This window comes from Photinus pyralis, unplaced genomic scaffold, assembly GCF_008802855.1.
Source record: "Photinus pyralis isolate 1611_PpyrPB1 unplaced genomic scaffold, Ppyr1.3 Ppyr1.4_LG5, whole genome shotgun sequence".
Classification (NCBI taxonomy): Eukaryota; Metazoa; Arthropoda; class Insecta; order Coleoptera; family Lampyridae; genus Photinus; species Photinus pyralis.
In genome coordinates, this window is record NW_022170596.1 from 31,169,505 (window position 1) to 31,188,726 (window position 19,222).

The following is a 19,222-nucleotide window of genomic DNA, read 5'->3' on the forward strand; positions in this document are numbered from 1 at the left end:
CTGCCCACCAAGCAAAATTTTCGTCCAAAAAAGCTATACCCCAGCCCCACTCTAAATATTAGTATTAAATTGGATAAGTACAATTCATTATAACATAAATGTTTACAAATACCGTTGCAAATGTCTCCAAAAATCAGCACGCTTGCTGTGTAGCCTTTTAGACATTTTGCCCCCTTGTGGACCCTCAATGGCGTAGTACTCCAAATCATTGGTTTTTACTGTCTTCCACGCTTCATCGAACGGTGTCGGATTCCTGAAGTTACGAGATCTGTTTTGGACGAGTAAGGTAGATATAACGATATTACCCATAAATTGCGAAATTTGTCCACATATTTACCATTCGATCGACCATGGCTCGATCATTGGGGCTGTAATGCTTTAACGAATTGGGATCACATGAAAAATAATTCATATCATCAGAGTGGCATACACCTGAAAAACATGGTCATCCTTTTATGCAATAATGGACAAATGTTACCGTAATCGTGAAGAGTATCACCAATAATAGCGCTACTGCTGGGTAACGTAGTACTTTTGTACTCGAAATCATAGTTGTATAGAGATGTGTGGTTATATTTTAAGTACAATTCCAATACCTCGTTAATTGGAGCGAGGAAAAGTGCGTCAGTGTACATCTAAAAGGAATATCACCTGAAAAGCGCGTTCAAAAAGCAGTATTTTTTGTACACGCCGTCAAACGGTTTTTACATTTAATATATCGGCTCGTCCTTTATCATTGCAAGTTATCATTTGGTGTTTGAAGTAGAATCGTTTAATCTCCCTTGTAATGTCTTTTTTGTCCATGCGGTGGTCTATTCCGATTTCTTTTGAGATTATCTCGTCGAAATGACGATGAAATTCCGTAATCACCATACGATCCCCACAATGGTCTATCAATAGCGATATACTTGCAACAGTTTTACTAGATATGTTAGACATACCAGAAATACACATGCAACCGTCGTTTGCTGTGATTCCAAGCATAAATGGCACTTTGGCAAAGTTTCCCTTTCTTATAATATCCAGAGGATGTTGCGTCAGGAATGCTCCCGTGACGTCTGGCTCAATGACCGGCTTAAATATTGGTATGCTCTTTGCGATATTGGGTAACTTAATAAATAATAGGATAAGTAGGTGGTAGAGACTTGAACTTATAAACTTACTGGAAGCTTAAGTTGTGTAAGTACAATTTCCCGAGCAGAAACATTTCTTAGACACTCTACCATACCGTGACTGTAGTCTGTTGAGCAATTAAGAAGTTTCGCCAACTTTTTAGCGAGATATTTCCCTTCGTCCCTAGGTTCAAACATCCATTTAGCGTTGCCTAACCCGCTCTGGCATATAACGCCGTTAATTAAATCTAAAATGTACATACATTTGATAATATACAATTTCTGCGGATAGTCTTACCTTTACTCAAAGGTGAGAGCATATGATAATGGGCACTAGCACCACCGACCGACTGTCCAAATATTGTTATTTTGTTCGGATTTCCTCCAAAATGGTGGATATGTCTCTTTACCCATTGGATTGACAAATTTTGATCTTTCAATCCGTAATTACCCGGCGACGCTTCATCGCCCGTTGACAGAAAACCGAACGCACCTTCAATAAGAACTTACCATCACTGTGACAATGATTATTCTTAGAAACAATGTAGTAAAAACACAGATGGAAGGGAATAACTTTTACTTTATCAAAGTAAAGAGATCGCAAGGCCCCTACATCCCTCTTAAGGCCTTTTAAGACCTTTTAAGGGACATTGGTGTCTTGCAATTTTCTTGGCTTAAGTGCGAAAGCGTAAATATATACAAGGTAAACATATAGAAGCTTAATCAATTTTAACTATGAAGCATTTGATAAGGATCTCAAATCTCTTCCATGTTTGCTCAATATACTGCCCTCTAGCAACAAGAAAATGTAATTGCTCCCATTGTAAAGGAATGATAGCAAATTGGGGAAGAGGGTTGGGCTATTAGATATTTTTTATGTTGTGTACGTCCAGCAACAACCAGATTGAGAAGCAAGCGATATCCTAATGGCAGTTTGTTAGTGAGAAATGTAAGTCTAACAATACGAGGTTACAAACCTAGCCTGTAATTGACAGTGACCAAAACAATATTCGCCTCTAAAAATGCGTATGGTTTAAGCATGGTTGCCGCACCCAAACGAAAGCTTCCACCGTGAAAGAATATCATTACTGGTATACCATTGGTGTCGTTTCCTTCTACCTGAAAAATATTCCCCAAATCTTATGATTGTTGCGGAAGTTCAATAATTGTTCTGATTAGATCTTCGGCTTTTTGCTACATACTGAGCATGAAACAAATCAGAATCGGCTTTTCTCAAAACATCGAGTTTTGGCTGCACGTGCCTGTGTTTTGGTGACTTTACACGAGAGAGAGAGAACCACAGTCATACTGCAAAAACAATTTATTGAATGGCAGTTATATACCTTTGGTGTAAAGACGTTCAAGTATAGACAATCTTCTTCACCTCTCGGGAAAGAATTTTCGTATGGTAACATTTGCGGGCATACAGGCGGTTCGAGCTTCGCGTTCAGGATCCCTTTCCATGGACGTGCGGGTCGAGGTGCCTTTTTACGAAATTCTTAAATCAATATCACAAGCTACCTCGGTACTTACTGCGAATCTCAACTGATTCAAGGGTGGCTCGGCGTATGGAATTTTTGTGAACGAGGAAAAAGTTCGCGTTAACCCATTTACGTATTTTCCCTCTAGGACCCCTGAATCAATTCCAACTTTGGGATACGCTGCAAATACTACAACAGGTATGTACACCCAAAAGTATAACCAGTAATGTATCATAGTATCGTTCCAAGACAAGTTGCGCAAATACTAATGAAAATTATGTAAGGAGTAAACTGGTCTTATCACGAAAACATCACTAATTCTAAAAGCCACAGATTATTATTTTCATCACGATTAAACGCAACCATTAGAGCCCTGAAGTTTTCACATTAGGAAATTGATAAAAATGGGTTTCTAAAATTCAAACCAATTAAATTGTCGAAAATCGGTTGCGATCAGTAGTTCTGATTGCGGTAATATTAAGCATTTTACTTATCATTTACACGTATTCATTAAATTTTAACGTTTCCAACATAAAGTACCGTTCTACTACTCTACTCATTTTGAGAAACGCTAAGCTTCTTCTAAGAAATCAAATAGGGTCATACAGTTAGTTTTTAATGCACGAGTTTTGATCGAACTTTTTTTGAACTTGGGATGGGCCCCAATAATTTTTATGAATACGACCTAAGAATACATAAAATGTTTTGAGGTAATACTGTATTAAAGCAATTTTGGTGTGAGTGTGAGTGTGATGTTAGCCCCAAGTTATTATGCCAAAGGGAAGCTTTAAAATCTTTAAAGTACGTTTGTCAAAAAACCACCCTACAGTCACCCAAGGCTTATAAGCATTAAGTACCTGGCCGATATCAATCAATGAAAAAAAGAACAAAAAAAAAGAGTGAAACATAGAAAGTGATAGGTCTGAAAATTCACAAAGGATTGAAATTTAAAAAAAATCATTTGGATGGGTTTCAAATATTCAAAAATTCTAAAAGAAAAGTTCGAAGAAGATTATATTCATCTAAGATTCCGTGGGCCGAAATTTTAAATTTGAAATGATAATAAAACGCAATTGAATTCATTTAAGAGAAGGGCAAGTGGTATGATGTCACCTACTCGCAATTTGGCGGATAGAGTGTGCAGTTTTTGTGGTCTTAAATAGTTTTTCATTGTACATTGCTTTTCCCTGGCGTTGTAAATCTATTCAACACATTTTATAGATTGAAAAAGAGTAGGAGAGAAGAATAACTCTTAATTTATTGGCGAAACCCTAGGAATAAATTTAATTCTCATGTAATAGGATAGGAAACAGGAATACCAAAAAATCAGAACAAATAAAAAATAAAAAGTCAAAATCATACAAAAACCGCAAAAGAGAATGAAAGGAGTGAATGGAAAAGCCTCACCCCATAGGTGTATATTTTCACCGGCTTTTCTGAAAGCAGCAATTATTTTGAGTGACTAGAAATTGATCTTCAAGTAGCTGCTCTCCCAGTACTCATTTCATTACCCCAAAACCTAATTTTTTCGTATCCAAAAACAGAAAAGGTTTTTAACTGATCTAGTTGAGGTGCTTCGAGCAAGATCCTTATCCGTTCTCTTTAACTTTTTATAAATTTCATGAGCGTACCGCGGAGGTTTAGCAGCTTCACGTACCCAAGCAAACAACCAAACACAAATTCGGAATAGTCCTTACCTTCAGGCAGAAGGTGATGACTCAAATTAAATTAGCTAGGCACCCGTTACACCGAATGATGTGGAAAAAGGTCAATCTCCCGGCATCCGTATAATCTCTAATCTGTTTTCTGCAAACCAGCAAAATGGATGTCTCAATTCCTAAATGATTTCATATTAGCAACAACTTATAAGTGCCAACCACAATTACAAAATCGTCAACTTCTATAAGAAGGTCTCGAATCGGACAACTCCGCAGACAGCAAATCAATATAATCATACTACGGGCAAAACTCCTACGTTACCAAAATCCCTACTACACTTTAAGGTCGCATCCAGCCACTACACCAACTTTAAAACCAGTTAATATTGTATTTTTGATTTTAAAAGTAAAATACATTCTAACAAAATCTTTTTGATTATACTTGCAAATGCCTCCAAAAATCAGCACGGTTTCCGTGTAGCCTTTTAGACATTTTACCCCCTTGTGGGCCCTTAATAGCGTAGTACTCCAGATCTTTGGTTTTTACTGTTTTCCATTCTCCATCGAGTGGTGTCGGGTTACTGAAAGTATGAGATCCGTTGTGAACAAATAATGATTGCGCTAACGCTTTTACCCATAAATTGCGAAATTTGTCCACATATTTACCATTCGCTCGACCACGGCTCTATCCTTGGGGCTGTAATGTTTTAACGAATTGGGATCACATGAAAAATAATTCATGTCATCTGAGTGGCATACACCTAAAAACCATTGTAATCCCTTTATGCAATAACAACGGTGAAATGCTACCGTAGTCGTGAAGAGGATCACCCATAGCAGCGCTAGTGCTGGGTAACGTAGTACTTTTGTATTCGAAATTATAGTGGTATAGAGATGTGAGGTTGTATTTTAAATACAATTCTAAAACCTCGTTGATTGGATCGAGGAAAAGTGCGTCTGTGTACATCTAAAAGGTATATCATATGAATAGTAGGTACATTCTAACATACTTTTTGTGTACGCCAAACGGCTTTTCTTACATTTGAAATATTGGTTCGTCCTTTATCATCGCACGTTAACGTTTGGTTTTTAAAGTAGAATCGTTTAACCTCCCTTGTAATGTACTTTTTGTCTATGCGGTAATCTATTCCGATTTCTTGTGAGATTATTTCGTCGAAATGACGATTAAATTTCGTAATCGCCGTACGATCCTGGCAATGGTCTAGCAATAGCAACATATTTGCATCAATTTTACCAAATATGTAAGACATACCGACAGTACACATACAACCCTCGTTAGCTGTGATTCCAACCATAAATGGCACGTTGGTAAAGTTTCCACTTTTTATAATATCCAGAGAAGGTTGTGTCAGGAATGCTCCCCTGACTTCTGGTTCAATGACTGGCCTAAACGTTGGTATGCTCTTTGAAATATTTGGTACCTTAATATAAATAATAGTAGGTGGTGATAACACTGACTTATAAACTTACTGAGAGCTTAAGTTGTGTAAGTAAAATATCCCGAGAAGAAACTTTTCTTAAACACTCTACCATAACGTGACTGTAGTCTGTTGAGCAATTAAGAAGTTTAGCAAACTTTTTAGAGAGAAATTTCCCTTCGTCTCTAGATCCAAACGTCCATTTAGCGTTGCCTATTCCGCTCTGGCATATAACGCCGTTAATTAAATCTGAAATGTTCTACATTCGATAATATATACAATTTCTGTGCATAGTCTTACCATTACTCAAAGGTGAGAGCATATGATAATACGCACTACCACCACCGACCGATTGACCAAATATTGTTATTTTGTTCGGGTTTCCTCCGAAATGGTGGATATGCTTCTTTACCCATTGGATGGATAAATTTTGATCTTTCAAGCCATTATTACCCGGCGACGCCTCGTCTCCCGTTGACAGAAAACCCAACGCACCTTCAACCAAAACTTCATCACCGTGACATTGATTATTCTTAGAAGCAATGTAGCAAAAATGCACAAATGGAATGGAATGGCCTTCCCTTATCAAAGCAAAACGCTCACAAGGCACCTATAGCCAAAGCAGTATAGCTAAACTTCTGGCTATAGTAAGTACTTCCATGAAAAATGACGTTGAGACACGAGCTATCATTTCAAATGTATCCGATGATGGTTGAATGGATTGTAAAATCTGTGATTTTTTTAATGAATCAAGTGTATTCGTAGTAGGTCAGTTACTTATGAGCTATATTGACAAAAAAATGCGCCATTATAAATTAAGTTTACCAAAAGCAGAATTTAATCTCAAACTTTGTAGTAGAAAAAATGTATTCATTTTTATTTGGCAAACGTCGTGAAAAACGTGTTTAAAGGATACTCGCTCTTTTCGCATGGGGAAATTTCGGTGATTCAGGGAGTCGATATAGTAACTTTGCTATTTTACCCAGAAAAGAGGTATACAGAGTGGCCCAACGAGAAGTATACAGAGGGCTTTTAGGGTATTAAATTTAGAAATTTCGAAAAATCCTCGAACACGTCAATTTTGTATTCGAGGGGGACAACTTTTGGAATACAAATCATGAACCCAAGTCTTCACCCCTCTACGTAGGGAGCTTAACCCCTAATCTCCGAAACGAATCAATAGAATTTAAAAAGCAAAGCAGATTAGTAATCACGATTAAATTGGCTTTCAAATAATGTGCCATTTGCCATAGGATTCCATTTAAAATTTTAGGGGTTAAGCTCCCTACGTAGAGGGGTGAAGACTTGGGTTCGTGATTTGTATTCCAAAAGTTGTCCCCTTCGAATACAAAATTGACGTGTTCGAGGATTTTTCGAAATTTCTAAATTTAATACCCTAAAAGCCCTCTGTATACTTCTCGTTGGGCGACTCTGTATATTACGTACATGAACCAAAATCAAACGTTTGCGCTTTCATTAAGGGTTGATTTTTCTACATCCCGATTAATTGAATCAGCAGATAAGCAACTTGACAGCTATTAACAATGGTGTTCAAGAGGCTTATCTGGAGTTTAAAGAGCTTTAACCAACTCAGAGTGATTTGAGTAAGTAAGTAATCCAAATAAGTCAAGCTTAGACTCAAGAAATGAGTAGTCGAAAGCATACAGAATTGTAAAGAACATTCCTTTGAGCATAAAGGAGCTCGATTTTGTGAGAAAATTATTTATTAATTATTAATTATTATTTATCACTCACAATGTATAACATAGACTTCTGCATCGACGTAGGAACTCGCTAGCAAACGCCGTTCAATTCGCTTATATAGCAAATGAGAAGTTTGTACAAGTTTCTGAGACGTTCTCGAGAATTCTGAATGCTTTCGGAATCGGCTCTATCGCATTTCTTGGAAAGAACGTGTACCTTATCGCCGATGACTAAGACTACCTGGATTTCTAGAATATTCGCCACAGTACTACTTTAAAACCCTTTTTCTAGGTTAGATCATTGAATAAAAATTGTTTTTATTCAATGGTTAGATTAATTCCTACGTAAATTTATCCGAGACAGTTTAATCTTATGAGAGAACTCTAAATCAATGAAAAAGCTCTTTGAGACCCGACTCATAAGCGCTCTTAAAGGTGATTAAAAGCCCTTATGGGACTTAATGACCCATAATAAATTGCTGCTAAATGGATACCAACGCTGAGAGCTAAAAATATTCTACAAGCCTCCTGGAGACTGTTGACAACTTTAGGAGACTCAAATATTAGTAGTTACCATTAAAGTTTCCAAGAACGCTATGATTTTTAAAAGCTCTTAAAAGCCTTTAGTAACCCACACAGCCCTTTAAGAACCCACAATGCTCCAAGGGCTCTGCAGGACAGGTATTTTACACAACCTCAAGGCGTAAAGTCATTTTATGGGCTTGGAAGATTTTGAAATCACTTTGAAAGTGTTGGTGGCCCTTAAACGATCTTAATAACTCCGAAAGATCGATGGATCTAACTCTAAAGGCGAATACACTTTTTTTAAAATCTCATAGAGATGATGAGGCTTTAAGGACCAAATCTAGAATCTCGAGACCTTTACGTCTTTACACCCACCGATTAATACAAATCTTAAACGGATCAAATTGCATTTATACACACGGTGCGCCTGAATTTTTGTACAATCCGATTGAAATATGTGCAAGAATTTTAGGAATTTTGAGAGAACGAGGAAGTATAGCGACAGTCTTTAAGACAAGATCACAGTATACTGCTAACTATGTCGTTATAGAAGTTATATGCGTACCTTAAAGAAAAGGGGTGATAGAAGATCTTAAATGAAATCGATTTGGCTACATTCTTGTGACAAAATTTGGAGGAGTCTTTAAAAATTAATTAGACTGAGCCAAAATAAGAACGTGGTAGTAGTCTTAGAGATATTGGGCACGGCGGTTTCATAGAAACTAAATTAAAAATAGAGAGAAGTTCGTAATTTCAATACTGAACAGATGTTCCTGTGGGTTACATAAATACTGCTCTACAGCTACAAGAAAATGTAATTGCTTCCGTTGTAACCAAATCACAGCAAATTGCGGAAGAGGGTTGGGGAAGTATTTTATTGTTTACGACCAGCAATAACAAAGCACCAGGAGGAAGGCGAATGAAAAGCAACCGATAACCTAATGGCTGATGTTTAGAAATGAGAAGATGTTCTTGCTTAAGAATATACAAACCTAGCCTGTAACTGACAGTGACCAATACAATATTCTTCTCTAAAAATGCGTGGGGTTTAAGCGTGGTTGCGGCACCCAAACGAAAGCTCCCGCCGTGAAAGAATACCATTACTGGTAAATTATTGGTTTCGTTTCTTTCCACCTGAAAAATTATCCCCAAATCTTATTAGAAAGTAGCTGCCCTTCAATAATTATTTTGGTTAGATGGACTTGTTAATCTTTCGCTTTTTGCTATATACTGAGCAGGTTAGAATCAGCTTTACTCACAACCTGCAAGTGCGTTCCTTGTGTTTTTGTTGCATGTGCCTGGATTTTGTTGACCACACTATGAAAACAATAAATTACTGAAAGTCAGTTATATACCTTTGGTGTAAAGACGTTCAAGTATAGACAATCTTCTTCACCGGTAAGGGTAGAACTTGTGAATAGCTTTATCTGCGGGCATAAAGGCGTTTCGAGCTTCGCGTTGAGGGTCCCTTTCCATGGTAGTGCGGGTCGAGGTGCCTTTTTACAAAATTCTTAGATCAATATTACAGGCGGATACTTACTGCGAATCTCAATTTGTTTAAGGGTGGCTCGGCGTATGGAATTTTGGTGAACGAGGAGAACGTACGCGTTAGCCCATTTACGTATTGCCCCTCTAGTACCCCTGTATCAATTTCAACCTTGAGATCCATTGCAACTACTACAGCAGTTATGTACACCCAAAAGTATAACCCGTAATTAATCATATTATCGTCACGAGACAAGCTGCACAAACACCAATGTTACGAGTAAGTGTTCTTATCACATAAACCTCGCCAATTCTAAAAACCACATTATTTGGTAATAATCAGAGCCCGGAAGTATTCACGTTAGGAAGTTGATTAAAAATGGGTTTTTATAATTCAAACCAATGCAATCAGCAGTTGTAATTGCGGTAACCCTAAGCTTCTTCTAGAAAATCAAGTAGGGTGATTCAATAATTAATGCACGAGTTTTTGGACGAAGGAATTTCTTTGCTAGAACATGAACCAACTGCGATCTGTCGGATTTTGTCAGAAACAAAGATGAAGAATTTAATTGTGAGACAAAATTAGTACCTATATTAAGATACAAGTGTATAATCAAGTCTTTAAAGCACGCGCAACGAGTTTAATGGCACGACGCAAAGCGGAGTGCCTTTAACGTTGCAAGTGCTTTAAAGACCAATTATACACGTGTATCTTATAGTATTTTTTATTATACCTGCAGTATAATTTAAAAATAGGAAATACAATGAAATCATATTGACGTTATACTCGAATACATGTCTAATTAATTGGGCTGGGTGTTCGTAATTTAATGATTGCCATGGAAATGTCACTTGACGTTTGCTTATAAAACTCATCGTCTTTGTGAATAAAACGGTTTCCGTTGAAAATGATGATACACCGTCCATTAAATCGCTTGTTGTGAAATCTAAACAAACGTTGGTAGGTGTAAAATCCAAATCTAGTAAAGCCTATTATAAGGAATATGAAAAGTTGTTTCCATGGATGAATAGGAAGTTACTTACGAATAAAGTCTTAAATGCATCGATAACGCTGGCATATATGAAGGAAATGTCCAAGGTATTTAAATCTTCTATCTTTTGGTGCATTCATTCAAAACTTCACTTATTGCTGGGACTAAAAAGTGGAACAGATTTGGAAGCATACCCTAAATTACGCGCGTTTGTAAAAGCTTCAACCAAAGGATAGGTACAAGCCAAAGAAATGTTCTGCATTTACAGAAAGCGACCTAAGAGGATTTTCTATTTCACCCAGATGACAGTTTCAAAAGTCATACTTGAAGTATCGTTACTTAGCAACTTTAAATCACGTGTGTTTTAAAGGCCTTTTTTCGCACGCATTTGAGTGTTTAAAACGGAGATTGTGATTCAGGTATAATAAAATAGTTATTTATATAACAAGAGCGCGAAGGTCAATTTCGCGCATTGAGACTGAAGGTATTTTGACGAGGCGAAGCCGAGTCAAAATATCAGTCAAATGCGCGAAATAACTTCGCGCTAGCGTTATATACAATATTTTTTCTACAACTGAACCGATTGTTAATTAAATTTGCTGTTTAAGTTCAACTTTGTCACGTGCGCGAAATACTTTTTTTCACTGTTGACGATTTCGCGCACGTTATCAATAGCAACCTTACTTATTAATTAATTGTTTAAAAATCTAGTACTTCGCGTTTCGAAATCCGTCAGAAAATGACAGGTTTTTTTGACAGTTGTAGAAAAAATAATTTATATTATATCCTTGACACCGTGTAATGTCTATAAAACGCAGAGAATGGAAAGAATCATAACACTATTGTAATTACAACATAATCAACAAGCCTTCGCCAAGTGGATAAAGAACTTAATATATGTATCTTAAAAACTTGGATTTGCCAAATAATTTGTAATTTGTAGTTATTTCATGTCCAAAATTAGAATATAAGGGAAATTTCAACACGAAATTTGGACTAGCAACACGAAATTTCGACTTGCAACACGAAATTTTGACTTTCAACACCCAATTTCAACTTATTGCAATACGAAGTTTCGACTTGCAACACGAAATTTTCACTTGCAACACGAAATTTTGACTTGTAACACGAAATTTCGACTTGCAACAGGAAATTTTTACTTGCAGCACGAAACTCTATGGAATTTTTGTAACAGTGTTAGGGTTTTATATGTTGTGCTACTAACGGAAAAAATAAACCTTTTTACCACGCGCACGTTAATAAGGGAAGTATTGCATTGGGGTAAAAATGCAAATGAAAGAGGCAGAACCTTAGTAATTATTTACAATAAATACTTAACTAACGGTAATGGATACAAAATATCAATTCGTTTAAAAAAAGCTGTAGATTTGCAGTCTTGTCTTTTGTACAGCTGTAAAGTAACACGTTTCTTATTAATGCTTCGGAAGGCAGAGTAAACAACCCCAATCCTCTTTCTCTGGTGTTTGTTGATATTTTAAAGGAAACTGTTCGAAATGAATTGCCACAAACGGTGGGCAGGAGGTATAAATTTGGAACCAGGGTACGTTTACGTTACGCTCACTTTCGAAAAGTTTATTTTTAACTTTCTTTGAGCTAGGTAGCTATCGTTGGGCTATTTCGATCACCGTTTTTTGGACTCGACGATCTCGACGTTTTAGATCACTTTAAGGTTTACAAAAATATAATTTTTTCCGTCTGTATGTATGTACGTACGTTGGCAATTTTCCGAGATAACGGCTCGACGGATTTTGTTGAAATTTTGGGTATGCATTGCTCATGTTTATTTCAGAAATAAAAATTAAAGTAATATTATGAAATTTGATTCCTAAACGTAAGAGTCTGTGTAACACTTAATGAGAATTTTTGTATTCTGTCACTGAATTTGGCGTAGCAGAAACGGACATTCTTTATATTGCTTGTAAACATAATAAATTGGATTACTGCAAGCACTTGACGCCTTCACACCAATTTAAATACTTTAATAAGCTATTAGGCAATACATAATACATAATTTATAACCTAATTGTATCCAACTAACAAAAAATGGTTTAAATCCCGCGGCTGCTACTTTTAAATATTAATGCGAATCTTAATAGGAGATCAAGTTTTTTTTTGTAGCACATCGCCATTGCTACGCTTGTATTTACTTAGGATCGTTTTCAGTATGTATGGGTACTTTAAATCTTTATCTGATGGAACATAAGTGGAGGAATTTCGTTTGTTCCTGTAGGCAATCCGACATTAAATTGATGTGTGGTAAACATTGCGTGCATTTGCATTAAGAAAAAAAGTAAGTGCTTAATTTAAATGGCAGGTGTAGAAAAAGGAACGAATTTAGCAATAAGTGGGGTATCAACTTCGCGCTTTTGACTTTTATAATTAGAACAATTATAAAATACAATCATAAATTTAGATTACTGACCGTCTATTCCGTCTATTAACCTCCAAATATAGTGTCCAAGATAAGGATGTCTAAACATGGGGATCTCAGAAACTATAGAAGAAGATGCGAAGATGGTCAAATTAGGGAAAAATTGCGCAAATGAAGAGTAATTATCATGCTGCAAATAAAACCAAAAAATTCCGATTACTTCCGAAAAACTGTAAGAAAACCCCACGGAAAACCCGAAACTTGTCGATTTTGTTTTTATTTTCTTTCTGGAGTATTTGAATAGACATAAAGAAACACTTGATATGGAAAGTTGGAAACAGCTTTCAGCAGAATGGTGCACCCGTGCACATGGCCAATTCATACGAGAATACTTCAATCAACTGCACGGGGATACTATTACCGTTTGTAAATAGCACGGTAATGTTGTGTATGCTTACAAAAATCATAAGACTGCAAATATGCATTAGTTTTTTAATAATAGTACAATAAGATATCATTTGTGTTGGTATGGTAATAATATATTACATATTATACGTAATTGATTTAGGTGCTATTGATAGCCTGTGGTTTATTTTGACATTTAAATCACACCGTTCCGTTTTAATTTATTCTCGTAATGTAATTGTATTATTTTACCATTTTCACTGTCTTAAGTGTAATTAAAACGGTTGGTGATAAATTTTGCTCTAAATCAATTTAATTAACGACTTTTATATGGCACTCAATTGATTTATATTACATCGGTTAAATTAATATTATAATTTTTTATTTCAACACATTTTTATTGCACTAACATGAACGCGCTCAGTGGAAAAATGTATCAGTGGAAAATTCTTGCGGGGTATTTTGTAGTGGTGTCGGAAATCATTTCAATAATAGCGGACAGTGATATTATTTTTATACATTATAAATAACCTGGCAAGTGTAACGCATGGTATGATAATTTACAATAATTATAGCGGGTGTGGTTGGTAAATGTAGGTGGACATTAGACCGCACAAAAAAAACTCGTTTATTGCGGAAATTCTAACATTTTACGTGTAATATATAACTTTATTCGAGTCAATGTATGTTATTATTATGGGTTGCTGTCGGTAGGTGCAAAAAATACTAATAGTCATTGACCACTACGAAATGAAATGAAAGATAATAATTTGATTCCATTTGGAAGATTTGTAACCGCAAATCCGATCGTATTTCCTGACCACTTCGTAATTCTAACCTGAGTATAAGATATTCATTAAGAAATCGTGAAGAATGACGTCGGAATTTCGCACACGACAATTTAAACTGATGCAGATATCTGTACGTTTGTTTTCATTGAATGCGACCAGAACTCATAATATGCAGATTTTACGGTCCAGAGGACTGAATCCATAAACCTGGTGAATTGCACATTAACTCGTTTACGACATTATGCAATACGCGATTAATGATGCACTAATTACCTACACTGCTTTCATAAAAACATAAACGGCTTTATCATGATTTAAAGTTTCCCAATAATACATCTTCTACATGCCTTCAAAATGTGAAACTACATTTTCTCGCCCAAAGTGTATAATTGAAGACCCTGTGGATAAAAAGATATAGAAGTTTTTATAAATCCAAGCGCCCTATGTGATATTACACCCGTCTGTAGTTAGCACTCAGAATATGGTAGCCAAAATGCCGAAAACGAACTAACGACCAGTGGCGTGGTTTCCGTAAAAAACAAAATTAGATCCCTCCCTTAGGACCAATATAAAGCTATTGAAAAAGAACAGCATAAAACAATAAAAAATTGCGGCCACCTTTCGCAAAAAACACAAAATGCCAATTGAATTTAGCGTTAGTACCTTTAAAAAATTGACATTCACTTACTGCACGCCTCAAAGCACAGATTTAAACAGTATATATTTAAATCTGTGCTCAAAGGGTGAAATCTACACCCAAAAGTGTAAAAAAATTCTAGAAAAAAGATTTCAGATTCTAACATTTATTATGCTATTCGCATTGAAACAAAAGAAAAATTGGCAAACACTTACTGTCCGTCATGTGTAAGTGTAATCTACCCCCAAAGTATAAAAAATTCTTATGGTACTCTTATAAAAAAGGTTTCACATTCTAACATTTATTATACTTTTTGCATTGACACTAAGTGCCTTCAGAAAAATTGAAAACCACTTACTGGCCGTCTGACAGGGTGAAATCTACCCCCAAGGTCTAAAGTATAAAAAAATTCCTATAGTTCCTATTTTACTGGAGATACTTAATGTCATTGCGAATACCATAATAAATGTTAGAATGTGAAACCATTTTTCTAAGGGTGCTAAATAATTTTTTTTTACTTTGGGGGTATCTCCCTGTCAGACGGGCAGTAAGTGGTTGCCACTTTTTCAAGAGATACTTAGTGTCAATGCAAATAGTATAATAAATATTAGAATGTGAAACCTTTTTTGAAGGTTATTATATGATTTTTTCTGCTTTGGGGGTAGATTTCATCCTGCCAGACGGACAGTAATTGAATGCCCATTTTTCCGGAGATACTTAGAGTCAATGCGAATAGAATCTGAAACCTTTTTTCCAAGAGTGCCAGAGGTTACCTGTAGTTTAATTTGTCAATCTACAACAAAAACTAAGTTGCGTTTGAAGTGTAAAGGTAATCCTGTAAAATATTAGCGATTCAATTTCAAACAATTTAGAGCTAGAAAAAGATATGGCCACCTCGAAGTAAAATTTACCTATTCCAAATTTGTGACAGGTGGACGTTTAGTAAATGCATTCGATAGGAAGTAGTTCAATGTAACAAAAGGGGATGTATCCTTAAACTTCTGATTATATACAATTTGCCACTCCGGAGTTATTATTTTGCTGGACAGTAAAAAGGCAAAAAACCCTATTTGTAGTCAAATTTCAGCTCTCTTGTGTAAACCAGGAGGGTAAATAGTTAGCATTTGCGCATTTTTAACGATTTTTTTATGATACAGTTCTGATTGAAATTTCCCATTTAATAAAAAAAGCAAACGCAATAGCCAATCATTTATTTGCAAACGGAAGTACCGATGCAATTGATGTTTAAAACTTAATTAATAATAATAATAATAATAATAATAATTTATTGTCTCTGATCAACGTTATTGACATAGATATGGTCACAATGAAAGTTTGGTATAAAAAACACACATATACATAAAAATTACAAAAGAACAAAATATAAATAATATTATATCACATATTCTATCACATGTACATGTCAGTTGCCTTGTAAAAACATTGGTCCATTAGGTAGTTTTTAAGTGCAGCTTTAAATTTATTTTTATTTTTAATTTTTCTAATATCTGAAGGAAGTGCATTAAATGCCTTTACACAATTGTATAATGGACTTCTTTCATATTTGGCTGTAAAATGGACTGGGACGGTCAATACTTGAGAGTTTCGGGTGGAGTAAGTGTGATTGTCACCTAGTGGAAGAAAATAGTTCTCGTGTCTATTTGCATTTACAAACATACATAATTTGTAAATGTAAATACTCGGGAATGTCAGAATACGATTCTTGATGAAGGTATCTTTATGTGATGTTTTAGGCTTTACATCATAAATTAATCGTATCAGCCTTTTTTGTAACATAAAAACTCTATTTCTCTCCACCGCGGCACCCCACACCATGACATTGTATGATAGGTGCGGATATGCAAGGGCATAGTACACAGTCCGTAAAGCGTCTTTATCAACACATGATTTTAGCTTAAGTAATATATAATATGCTTGACTCAGTTTTTTGCAGACATGAGCAATGTGATGAGTTCATGATAGATCGTCGTCAATAAGGGTACCTAAAAACTTGGTATACAATTGAACAAATTTTGTGATTTGAACCTCGATTTGAACATTCTTAAAGAGCTCAACCTATTGGCAGTTAAAGCAGATTTGTCTTGCATGTATTTCTTTACCATTTATGCACCCACAAAAATTGACTTTCTTTAAAAGTAGGTTAAAAGGGTAGGAGGTAAAGCAAATTTACTGTTCTATATGAACCAATCAAATGCTGCTATAAGATCTCAAGCTTTAGCCGACTGCTAACGTTAATATAGCTGTAAGCAAAATAATTGAAGATAACGAAAAATGTGGATTCGTACTATACAGGAATCTCTTTTCTCAGTCGATTTTAATAGTGCTTTCTGTAGTTCACATATTAAGAAGCATACTGTTATAAATCTGTAGATTCTTGCTTTGCTGTAGATGGAAGAGACACGGGCTCACTATATTTACAAGCAATAATTTTACTGTAATCTCTCACATATGTACTTAATCACACTAATTTGGCTCTTGCTACATTTCACAAACCCTTTTTAGCGAGCACGTGGCTCTTATTCCACCGTATTGTTCCTTCGGCGTAGCGCAACGTTTGAAGTTGAGGAACCCATCTATTCACTTATGTATGGAAATTAATGCTACGCAACCAATGAATCGTGATTTATAGCACTAATTTGAGACATAAAAAATAGATCAGTTACGGAACGTAAAATAATTAAGGTAATAAATCAATAACCAGCTTACCTCCATTTTCCATCGATTACGTAAACTGGCGAACAAAAAATCGCACGGGATATGAGCTATTCTGTAACTTTTCGATCGGAATAATAATGAAATGGAAGTAAGTAAATAGTACTTAAGATAGATTATGCAAGAACTTTTAAGGTAAAACGTGCAGCGTTTGTTTCACAATGCATTTTCCGGATTCGTTTTTTCGAGCAGCCTATTATAACCTTGGGGAAGGTTATCCACTTGTCGCAATTGTGTTACGGTAGCACTTTTAATTTTTAATTTCCTGCTAGAATGACCATAACAGCCGGCAATTACTTATGCATGCAGCGTTTGGAGCAAAAACTCGATGAATCAGAATATTTTTTACCCGCATTCTTTTTGAACTGGATTAAGTATATTCCGTTATTTGCAGCGGCGTAACAAGAGTCTCATTAATTGAACTTTGGCGATTAAAGAATTTGCAAGAAAATCTATTAATCAAATTTATGGTATTAATCGTTAAGTTCATGATAAATGGACATTAAAAATCGGAATGCAATTAACAATATTTGATATTGTGAAAGTTATTGAAACGCACAGTGTGTGGTCTGATTTGTGTCTTATATGATATTTTTATTTATATGGCACATAAAATGCTTTATTGCATTTGTAACAGTAATTGTGGTGCTGACGGACCTTGTAGTGCTGCAACAAAAGTGGTCACTTGCACACCATTAGGTCCAAATTAAGAGATCATCTGCTAAAGTTCTTTGTAATGGAGAAGTTAATACTATCCCCACCGTGTTACCAGACTTTCGGTTAATTACCGAATTTCGAAAACAGTATATTCTATAATATCCGTGATGTGTCTTAAACTTACAACGAAAATTGGGTATGAAATACAAGCGCTGTTAAGGAAGTCTAAGAACTTTTGGCTTCTAAAATTACCTTACTCGTTATAGACAAATTTCATTATTTGTGGGATGTAAGTAGGTAGGTATACTCACTTTCATAATATTAAAAATATTCATTTATTTGTTTTCAGTAAAGCTAATCAATTTCTTGAACAGAAACTCTTGTTTAAAACAGTATTTGTTTTACTGGTTTATGTAACGTATAAATATCCCGTTTTTCTGAAATTCTTCAACTTCGTACTTAACATAATTTGTTTTTCTTCATTAAATCTTAAACACCAGTATAATCCTGTTTTAGTATCATAATATATATGGTTCCGACTCTCTTTAGTATTAATTTAGTTACTTTAGTATTAATTTATTTTTCACACTTATTCCCTCCGTGATATTTTAGTAGTTACAGCATTTATTAATATAAAATATTATATGTTTACTCGATAAAAATTTGTTTATGCAGAATTTGAGCATTTAATAATTCTTCCATTAATTTTAAAATAAAATTGGAGAGAAAAAATAATACGGCGCTAGTACATTGACAAAAGTTATCAAATGCATTAATAAAATGTATTAATGGCAGACGTTTGTGAATTAAACTTTTGTTTGCTGTAGCAATAGAAGCATTTATACTATTTTTCCAAATGTAACGTTCGTTATAAAATTGTATGACTTTTGTAAATTTAAATAGGCAGCTTTACGATCCATTACCCATGTTACCATTTAGGTAAACTGTAAAGGTTGTTGAAAATTCTATAAAATTATTGTTGTATTCATTTGTATTATTATGTAAAGAAACCCCTGAATTTGTGACCTGTCTTTTCAGACATCTTTTAAAATTTCAGAATAAGGGAACCAAATTCAGAGGTATTTCACAATTGATTTTGTCAACATAAAACAAAACTAGGTTGCGGTTAGAGTGTAAATGGGTAACAATCCTAATTCAAATTATAGAACGAATTAATATTAGACAAAGAGATGGCCACCTCTAATTTAAACA

General features: G+C 35.1%; 1 protein-coding gene and 1 long non-coding RNA gene across 2 annotated transcripts; one reads left to right on the forward strand and one right to left on the reverse strand.

Moving 5' to 3' along the window:
• Positions 1 to 45: 45 nt before the first annotated feature.
• Positions 46 to 17,800, reverse strand: LOC116170681. The gene is made up of 21 exons (XM_031487184.1): positions 17,348 to 17,800; positions 9,459 to 9,716; positions 9,274 to 9,414; positions 8,911 to 9,052; positions 5,991 to 6,185; positions 5,743 to 5,939; positions 5,525 to 5,693; positions 5,292 to 5,473; positions 5,062 to 5,218; positions 4,886 to 5,012; positions 4,691 to 4,832; positions 2,646 to 2,858; positions 2,456 to 2,596; positions 2,090 to 2,231; positions 1,411 to 1,605; positions 1,164 to 1,360; positions 942 to 1,110; positions 709 to 890; positions 479 to 635; positions 306 to 432; positions 46 to 253 (listed from the first exon to the last, which is right to left on the reverse strand). The coding sequence occupies exons 2-21, from the start codon at positions 9,639 to 9,641 to the stop codon at positions 103 to 105; spliced, it is 3,309 nt and encodes a 1,102-aa protein (XP_031343044.1). The 5' UTR covers positions 9,642 to 9,716; positions 17,348 to 17,800; the 3' UTR covers positions 46 to 102.
• A 326-nt stretch (positions 17,801 to 18,126) lies between these two features.
• LOC116172234 lies at positions 18,127 to 18,994 on the forward strand. The gene is made up of 2 exons (XR_004145612.1): positions 18,127 to 18,307; positions 18,360 to 18,994. It is a non-coding gene; the product is annotated as an uncharacterized LOC116172234 (long non-coding RNA).
• Positions 18,995 to 19,222: the final 228 nt, after the last annotated feature.

Excerpts from the sequence above, each read along its gene's own strand:
- LOC116170681 (XM_031487184.1), bottom strand. The coding sequence starts at position 9,641 with ATGATTAATTACGGGTTATACTTTTGGGTGTACATAACTGCTGTAGTA. Across the intron at positions 9,053-9,273 it reads TGAACGTCTTTACACCAAAG|GTGGAAAGAAACGAAACCAA; the intron begins GTATATAACTGA and ends ATAATTTTTCAG. Across the intron at positions 4,833-4,885 it reads ACAAATTTCGCAATTTATGG|TAACCCGACACCACTCGATG; the intron begins GTAAAAGCGTTA and ends TCATACTTTCAG.